At 47.9% G+C, this 9,811-nt stretch overlaps 1 protein-coding gene across 2 annotated transcripts; it reads left to right on the plus strand.

Moving 5' to 3' along the window:
* The first annotated feature begins 3,636 nt into the window (after positions 1-3,636).
* TOPORS (TOP1 binding arginine/serine rich protein, E3 ubiquitin ligase) lies at positions 3,637-8,728 on the plus strand. 2 transcript variants are annotated; one of them, XM_031054408.2, is made up of 2 exons: positions 3,637-3,884; positions 5,526-8,728. In XM_031054408.2, exons 1-2 carry the CDS (start codon positions 3,729-3,731, stop codon positions 8,511-8,513), a joined length of 3,144 nt encoding a protein of 1,047 aa, XP_030910268.2. In that variant the 5' UTR covers positions 3,637-3,728; the 3' UTR covers positions 8,514-8,728. The 2 variants fall into 2 exon arrangements, with proteins under 2 accessions (XP_030910268.2, XP_012986015.2); XM_013130561.3 differs by having other exon boundaries at positions 3,807-3,888.
* The last annotated feature ends 1,083 nt before the right edge of the window (positions 8,729-9,811 follow it).

The raw sequence follows: 9,811 nt of genomic DNA on the forward strand, positions 1-9,811 counted from the left end.
ATGAATATATTCTGTTAGCCATCTCTGATGATGACGTCTGAATGGTTAATGCTGCCTAAACATAATTATTTGCTGTACCACTTCAGATGTGAAACACATACTTTCTGCTCTGCACTGCATCCTTGTGAGCAAGAAGACGAAAATGGATGCTGAGCACTGGGTCCAAGCCCTTCTCGCAGCACCCCACAACCAAGCTGAGAGGATTTGATTGTGCTTGACTTCCGTAAGCAAGCACATGAGCACAAGCTGAGCAGAGAGTTTGAAAGGGAAGGGGACATGGCTTCAGAGAGCGGTAGCTTAGCATATTAAGAAATGAGACAACTAGCATCAAAACTGCATAGGAAGTAAATCTTTAATAGTGCTATTGACAATACACTGAGCTTATATTCTTTTACTTCTAAGTACTAGGTATTTACTAGAGATCTTAAATTATTTTCTATCCATGTCTCAGGATCTTGATCCTGGACAATGATCCTTACGGCCTTTTCTTCAAGGCTGTGCATATATTCTGTGAAGAAGAATCAGAGTGGAGATTTACTCCACTGTGGAAAACTGAGATGAATCTAAACCTCAAGTTTCTGGGATTTCTCTGGTTACTTGGAGCTCTTCAGTGCATGTTTTACAATTATTTTAGTCCGTGTACTATGCAGAGACTTTTCTTGTTGAGATGGCAGTTTCATATCATTAAAATGCATATGATTTTAATTCTTGTTTTCCAGAAAGAACTACTGTTATTGGGTAGGTAGCAGAGGCAAACAGAAGGGTGAGAAGCAGAGACCGAAGCTTCAAACTGTCCACCCCACTAGCCTTGAGGGAGGTATTTCCCAACCTCTGTGGGGGCTTTGACCCCAGTCACATGTTACCCAGGAGCAAAAAATTACTTCTTGCTGCTAACATCATCCTGATGTAGCTTTGGGCAAACATCAGGATGTGGATCTGGGGATGTTTCTTAGACCCTCGACATTAACTCTCGGCATGGTGCTGGAGTAGCAGCACAGGAGAGAGAAGAGGGAGAATAGTCAGGGCACAGCAGAGAAGAAAAGTCTCTTGAGACTCTCAGTTCTCTTAATACCCACTGAAACACTATACAGTTTACTTGATTAGCTACAGACCATGCTATAAAAAGAGCAAGTTCTCTTTGTGCCTCCTTGATGTCATTGTGCAAGGTCCTAGTCAACACCAGGGCCATTTTCAGGACTTTTATCTCTGTTGTGTGCAGTTGTAGGCTGTGTCTTGGACTTCCAGGGACCAGAGACAATGGGCAGGCAGCTCTTGATACCCTGAAGGCTGCTGGAGAGGTACCCCTGAACACACCAAGCAGCAGCTAACTTCAGGGGACGGAAATTCAGCTGGTGCTGCTGCTTCCCAGAAGCCTGCTCTGCTTCAGCCTGTGGCACCGGCAAGCAGGCTTGGGAGCGATGCTGGGGAGTATTTTGTCAGCTGGTCACAGCTTGCTGGTAAATCAGCACTGCTTGTTCATGAACACTGACTACCCAGGAGAAGCAAAGCAAGAATGTTTTGTGATTTCTGTCTTGGTGGCTGCAAAATGACCTTTGGTAGGTTTGCAGCAGAGTGGAGCAACCTAAACCCTGCAGTGACTGATACCTGTCCCCCTGCAGCTCCAGGAGCATGCCAGTGGTATGCCTGAAACAAAGGTGGAAAACCAGAGAGGAAGGCTGATGGTCAGAGGCCCTTTCTTGCAGGCTGTCCAGGCTTGCACTGGTCATTCCTACTGGTGGTGCCATGCTGCTCAATGTGTCCAGCTAGCTAGGGGGAGAAAGAGATAACTGTAACTGGCAACCACTTGAACACCACAGTGGAGACAACAGAGCACCAATGCTGAGCTCTTATTGCATGGACAGCAAAGGACAATAGAGCTGCTCAGCTTTGGCTCAGAAGAAAAGTTAGTGGAGAGTCTGAGAGCCTTTCTGTCAGCACAGAAACCTTTGTAGGGGCACTGCTGGGTTCAGTGATGATTTTCATGTATTTACAGGGTGATGCAGCTACCATGGGAGATGCTAAATGGCAGTAATCAAATAGTGTGAGCATCCTATTGACCTCCTTTCTGTGCCAAGAAGGGCATTGTCCCTGGAGCCAGAGGGAACCAGAAACAGGGCTGGGGATTGTGCCCCCCCAGAAGACTGTGGTTCTCACTGTCGAAGCTTGGGCACTGCTGGTGCTGTGGCTGCTGTGCAGAACATGAGACCAAGGCACCTCCACACTCTCCCACAAAGCTGGCTGTGAGGAAACCCCCTGCCACTGACCAAGGGACCAGAGGAAGCAGGGCAGGTGTCCCTAGGGGAGGGCTTTCTCTGGCTTCAGGAGGTCTGTGGATAGAATGAGATGGGTTATGCAGGCTATGGGAGAGAGGCTCAGCTGCTAGGACACAACTGGAATTATGCATGCCCCAGGTGCAGCTACTGGGACAACCAGGGTGAGTAAAGCGGGCAAGTCTTGGCACCAGCATGTGAAGGAGGACTGCAGGTCACAGCCCTAGTGCTGCCTGCTGGGGAGCCGAAGTGATTACATCTCCCAGAAACAACAGGGAAAAGTGTTGAGGTAGGGATGCAGCTCCTCAACAGGGTGGCCTAGCTGGTGAGGAGGAGGCCCTGGGTCAGGCATGCTATAAGGCATAGGTGTGTGCTGGAACCTGAGGAGATCTGAGGCTCTGCAGCATCTGTTGGGTGTGTGTGTTAGTGCATGTTGGTTTATGAGCAGGGAGCTGGACCAGCTGGGGTATATGAGCAAAAGGGCATCATACAGGGCAGTGTTGTCAGATGCACAGAGGCTATACCAGTAGGCAGGGCATCTCCGTACCCACATGTGCTTTTACTAGTGAATTTCAATCCCTAAGGGCTACAGAAGAGAAAAGGGGCATGGGTTGCTCTGTTCGTATTTTACGTGAGTCCTGAGAGTGCTACACGTGGTGCTGTAGAAGACAGTACCGTCTGTGGCAGTCTCCAGAGCAGGCTGCCTCAGTGTCTTTGCGTGAATGTGTACGTCTCTCCCTCACAGATACGCGCTAGTACAAAAAGGAGACTTTTTTTCCCAACAATTGTCTATGCTTTATTTACTCTCTCTTTCTGAAAAAATATTTGTGCTTTATTTGCCCAGCTGACCACAGGGCTCCTCCAGCCTTCACGTGGATTCCCGTTTCCTCGGAGACAGCGCATGGCTCCCGGTGGCGTCCCGCGATCTCCGTCATCACCTAGGGCTTCCTCTGGGCCAGGAGCATATTCTGCAGCTGCCGCTGGGCGGTCACTCTTACCCCATAAAGAACGAAGCCCCAGGTAAGCACCACCACAGCGACCAGCACCTGCGGGACAGAGCGCACTGAGCGTTGGCGGCGGCAGCACCAGGATCCCCGTCACCCCCTGAGCCCCGGTGTGCGCTGCCTCCACCACGAGGGAGACCCAGCCCTGCTCACCCCTTGGCGGGAAACCCGCCTGCCTGCCTTCCTTCCCCTGCCCCGGGCCTGTCCCGGCCGCGGCACGCACCAGGCGACAGAACGGACGCGGATCCCGCTGCCGCGGAACAACCATCATCGACCCCGCCCTCAGCCCCGCCCCGCGGAGGATGTGATGCACTCATCGCAGCAGGACGTCGTCATGTGGTATGGAAGTGACGTCTCAAAACAGCGCCCGCGCTGATGCCGGTGGCGTGCTGGTTGCCGCGGTGGTGGTGAGGGACAACCGTTTCCCCGCAACGCAGCGTTCGCGGCGCCGCCCATGCCAGAATCGTTCCGCCCTTTGTCCGAGAGCAGCCGCCGCCGTGGCTCCCCGCCGGGAGAGGAGCGGAGGGAGCCTGCCGGCGCCAGACGTTACCGGATATGCCACAGGCTTAAGAGGGCCTCAGCCCCTACGGGGAGCGAGGGCACGGCAGCAGTGAGTACGGACGGCGCCGGGCTCTGCGGGTGGGTGGTGGAAGGCGTTGCCCAGAGGGCGGGCGGTGGCGCACCGGAGGACGGGATCCTCTTCCCCCCTGAGAGCGCCCCATGAGAGTCCGTGTTTGTGTGTCTCGGTTGCATGCATAGTTCACTTAGTGCGCCACATCCTGCAGCTCGTTACGACCTGCTCCAGGGCCTGTTGCAAAAAGTGGGCTAATGGGTGTTGATGTAGCGTGGCAACTTATTTCCACTTATAACTTATTTCCAGTTATAACTGTAGGAAATGTTAATACCTGAAATGACTTAAAACCAGGTTCACAGCTGACTATGCTTGGCTGCCTACAAAGCTACTGCAGTACAGAGGCAGTTTGTAGCTGGTTATGGGTGCAGCAATGGCACTCCCGCTGTAAATACAAAGGCTAATATAGGCTGGAGCACATCCCAGGAAGCTTTCTAGTTCAACAGGCTGTATGTGCTCCAGCATGAGTGCCCAGCAACATAATGGGCAGAGAGTGCAGGAGCAGTACACGTCAAGCCGATCTTGTAAACTGGTAGCTTAGTTAGAGAGAGATTGCTTGTATTGATTTTTCTTTCTAAAGGATGCAACTAACTGTTCTCGTATTTTTCATATGTAGAATAATAGAAAAGTTAGGGTTGGAAAGGACCTTAAGCTCATCCAGTTCCAACCCCCCTGCCATGGGCAGGGACACCTAACACTAAACCATGTCACCCAAGGCTCTGTCCAACCTGACCTTGAACACTGCCAGGGATGGAGCATTCACAACTTCCTTGGGCAACCCATTCCAGTGCCTCACAGTAAAGAATTTCTTCCATATATCTAGTCTAAACGTCCCCTGTTTAAGTTTTAACCCATTACCCCTTGTCCTGTCACTACAGTCCCTAATGAAGAGTCCATCTCCAGCATCCCTGTAGGCCCCCTTCAGATACTGGAAGGCTGCTATGAGGTCTCCACACAGCCTTCTCTTCTCCAGGCTGAACAGCCCCAACTTTCTCAGCTTGTCTTCATACGGGAGGTGCTCCAGTCCCCTGACCATCCTCGTGGCCCTCCTCTGGACTTGTTCCAACAGTTCCATGTCCTTTTTATGTTGAGGACATCAGAACTGCACACAATACTCCAAGTGAGGTCTCATGAGAGCAGAGTAAAGGGGCAGGATCACCTCCTTTGACCTGCTGGTCATGCTCTTTTTGATGCAGCCCAGCATACGGTTGGCTTTCTGGGCTGTGAGCACACACTGAAGCCGGCTCATGTTCATTTTCTCATCAACCAATACCCCATGTAAATGCTGGTATCTTTTGGAAGTGTGTTTTGGAGGATACAATGTTAACCATAAACTTACCATATCAAAGCAGTATTTATACGAGTGGGGAAGAAGATATTCCTGCCTGTTATCTCCATCATGGTTCAAGCTCAGTTTAAAACTTGCAGCACTGAAGAGGCAGATCTCACTGTGAAGAGAAGCCAGGCAACGCAGTTAGATTGTCCTGCCTCTTTGTTTAGTGTTCACTCAGTGCTAGAACTGGGTTTTGCCACCTTAAGGGTGGCCATTGTGAGTTTCTATGTCTAGGCTTTTCATTTTTTGTTTCTCTGATATGACAATGATATTTTCTCTCTTTGCAGAACATGACTTCAGCAGATAAGAAGTTTTCAGGAGACAGCAATGTTTCACCAAAAGCCAGCACAAGCAAGCTGCCAACAGATGCTTCTCCTGACTCTAAATGCCCTATCTGCTTGGATAGATTTGACAACGTTTCATACCTGGATCGCTGTTTCCATAGGTTCTGTTTCCGCTGTGTCCAGGAGTGGTCAAAAAACAAAGCAGAATGCCCCCTCTGCAAGCAGCCCTTCTTTTCTATTTTCCATACAATTCGTGCAGACGATGACTTCAAGGAGTACATACTCAGCCCTCTAGAAAATGGCTCTTTTGCCAGCCCTGATGGCCAGAGGTTTCGTTACCGTACTACCTTAACGGGGGATTGTCGCACTGGCCGTTTGCCTTCCCAAAGGATGCTGTCTCCTCCAGATAATTCACTGTTTTCTGCAGTATCCTTTGGTGAACCAACGCAGCACAGGGATGGAGAGATGCAGCAGATAAGTAGGCCAGCCTCAAGCAGGCAGCCTAGTGCAGACAACATAACTAATCAGTGGATGGCGATGCAGGACATGATCAACTACCGCAGAGCTCTGTACCGTGCTGGTGTGCGTATTCGTAGCATTCAGGATGGTGGCCGCTACAGAGATATTTCAGCAGAGTTTTTCCGCCGTAACCCTGCATGCCTTCACAGATTGGTCCCTTGGTTGAAGAGAGAACTTACAGTCCTGTTTGGTACCCATAGATCTTTTGTTAGTGTTATACAGCGCATTATTATGAGCAATGTGACTAAGTATGATCTGGAAAGTCAGGCCTTTGCTGATGTGGTAAGGCCATTTTTTTTGCATCGGACTGAACATTTCTTACATGAATTCATCAGTTTTGCCCGTTGTCCTTTTGACTTAGAAGCATATGATCGACACGCCAATTATGATTGTCCTTCACCATCGTATGATGAAGAAAGCCGCTCAGACTTGTCAGTTATTACAATATCTTCAGATACAGCTTATTCTCAAGGCCCAGATAACAGTTTGTCTGTGACTGGTCTCAGCCAGGCTCCCTGGGATGATGAAACTCCCGGGCCTTCCTATTCCATTTCAGAAGAGGTTCCTGCAACTCTGGAGATGTCAGAAAGTTCTGATGAAGACTCTGCTACAAAGAGTCAAAGAACCAATTTGCAGACACAATTACAGGCTAATGCTGACTCCAACAACAGTGATTCTTCCTCGGACGATTGTGTTATTGTTCGGTATGTTAAGCCACTAGCTGAGAGGACACCAGAAGTTGTTGAGCTGTCCTCAGACTCCGAGGAACCCATCAGGGAAGAGAAAAACGAAGATGTGACGAAACAGCAGCCAGTCCACTGTCGCAGCTGGAGTGATAGTGAACCAAGCAGGAGTTTATCGCCACATTCCACCACATACAAGGAGAATGTTGCTAGCCTTAGAAGCTGCTTATCTCCTGCAGTTGAGAAGACAGAGACAAAAGATGATGAGAAGTACAAACATAAGGTAAAAGATCCAACTTCACAGGTCTTAAGCTGGAGCCCCCCTCCAGAGAGTGACACAGTGTGCTCCCCTTGGAATCACAGATTCTCTAGAAAAGGAAAGTCCAGAAGCCCGCAATCCTGTTTACAGAGCAGTCGTGGCAGTCATGGGCATCGGTCTAGGAGGGAGCATCATAGCAAAAGCCAAACTAAAAGGAAACGATCAAGAAGCAGAGATAGTAGCAAACGCAGAAGAAAAAGAAGCACCAGGAGGTCAAGAGCCCATGAAAGCAAAGTTTCTCTAGAAAGCCAAAGAGGCTCTTTTAGTCATGAGAGCACTCCATGCAGAGAAGTAAGCAGATCACGATCACGTAGCAAAGGCCATGGCAAGAGGAGATCAAGAAGTAGAGACAGTGATCGTTACTATGTAAAAGACAGTTATCAAAGTAGACACCAGTGCGGATATGCTTTCTGTAGTCGAAAGGTGTTTGGAGATGGCTATGAATCCTCCAGCAGGAGGAAGACTCAATCTAATGATACCTACTCAAGGCAGTCTCCTAGTCCAGAATATAGGATTCGATCATTTATTGAAAGGGCAGATACACACAGCCAGAGGGGATTTCGTGAGAGACACTATTACTGTTATGAAAGGTGCAGGTCAAGGAGTCGATCAAGCAACAGGTCAAGGACTCCTCCGAGGGGAACTGAGAGAATGAAAAGTGAAAAACCTGGTGGAAAAAGGAAGTACAAAACTCGCCACCTGGAGAATACATTTACTGAGAGCACAAATCTAGAAAGAGAAAGTGACCCCGAGAAGACAGTCTCAAAATTCAGCGACTGCTACAAAAATGAATACAGCTTTTCAGACAGTCGAGTAGGCAGCAACATAAAACATAAGAAAAAGAAAAAGAAGATGAGAAGTCCAAGTGTGGAGATTGTCTATGAAGGAAAAGCAACAGATGCCACAAGGCAACTTAAAAAGAAAAAGAAAAAGCATAAAAAGAAACACCGGAAATGTCATACGAGTAACTCAACACACTCTTCTCCACCAGTGATTACAATTGATAGTGATAGCAGGGAGCTACAAATTGATGGAAGTTGCAGTAGTATTACTTGGACTGGCACCACTCAGATAAGTGAGAAGGGAAATGATTCTCCATCTTCTGTTCTGGGAAGGAGAGAATCTGAAGATGTTTACAGAGTTGTCAAGGAAACTGAAGAAGTAGCCAAAAAGTTCAGTATTCCTACCAGAAGGGGAAACTTAGATAGTGACATTAGAAATGCTGAAGTTGAACTTCAAGAAACAAGAGCTGATCAGAATCTTACCATGCCAGAGACCAGCAGTAGTACCCCTCACACAGAAATTCTAACCAGCTACATTCAAGAAGCACCAGCAGCGCCTTCCAGTCAACTGCCTTCACCCAGGATTTCCTTCCTAGAGAGTCCTGAGAGACAGCCATTAATGCTAAGAGTGCTAAAAGGATTTGTCAACAGATCATCTTGGTTTAATTTCACAGAAGAAAAACTGTAGCACACTTTCCACAGAACACTTCTTAAAGTCCTGCATTTGTTAAAACGGCATTTTTCCTCTTGAGAACAAAAAACCCCCACCCTTACGTGAATTCTGTTTGTTAAAGGATGTCTGGGAAATGTGTAAAACTTTTGAATGTGTATGTACTATTGAGTCAATAAGGATGGAATATTGCTAGTATGTAACTTCTATGGTTTCTCAAAAGACTGGAAGTTACAATTTAATAAAGCCGTCCTGTATTCTTGTAATATTAAAATATATGAATTGAGTATTTCAAAGTTTTGTTTAAAACAAACAGCAAGAGAAGGACCCCAACCTGTCTGTGCTACTCTTAATGCTGGAGTTTACCCATGGGAAACTTTTTTTTTTTTAATCTTTGCATTTCCCTTGTTGTAGTCTGTCTTTACCTCGTGTCCTGTTTCTTTGTAGCTCATAAGGACCCTGTTCTACTCTTCTGTACACCTTACCACTTCGTACTTGAAGATGTGTCTTCTCTGCAACCTTGGCAATAAAGCTGACCTCCTTGCTTTAGGCAACATTCACCCATCTTAGTGCACCCTAGGTGTCCTCCTAGGTGTCCTCCTAAATGTATGTGCAAGGCACAGGGCTCAGGTGAGGTGTTGCTCTCCAGGTTTGGGCCTTCTCTGAGAACACAGAAGTAGCTCTCAGGGTTGACCTAAGATGTTCCCTTTGTCTCTCCTGTATTACTGCCTCCATGAGTTTGGTGGTTTGACTTTGGCTGGTTACCTGCCAGATACCCACCAAGCTGTTCTGCCACTTCTCCACAAGTTGGAAACTGCTTATGGGCAAGATAAAAACAGATCACTGAAAAATTTCTGTCACAGATGAAATAGACACAGGGATGATTAATTTATTGCCAATTAAAAACTGAGTAGGATGATGAGAAACAAAGACAAAACTAAAATCACCTTCCCATGCCTTCTTGGGCAAAACTGCACTCCTTCATTCCTGTCTCTTCTACCCCCTCTTCCCTAGCAGTGCAGGGGGGTGAGGAATAGGGGTGATGGCCAGGCTGTAACACTTGTCTGTGCTACTCCATCCTTGTTCCACTGTTTATTCTAGTATAGGTCTTTTTTACAGGGTATAGTCTTCAGGAACAGACTGCTCTAGCATGAATCCTTGCAGAGTCATGGGTCCTCCAGAAAAGCTGCTCCTGTATGGACTCTTAAACACAGCCTTCAGGTCCTACTAGGAGTCTCTCTATGTTGTGGGTGCCTTTGGGGAATCTTCACCTGCTCCAGCATGGGGTCTTCTGCAGACTGCACAGTGGGTATCTA

The sequence above is a fragment of the Melopsittacus undulatus genome, chromosome Z (assembly GCF_012275295.1).
Source record: "Melopsittacus undulatus isolate bMelUnd1 chromosome Z, bMelUnd1.mat.Z, whole genome shotgun sequence".
Classification (NCBI taxonomy): Eukaryota; Metazoa; Chordata; class Aves; order Psittaciformes; family Psittaculidae; genus Melopsittacus; species Melopsittacus undulatus.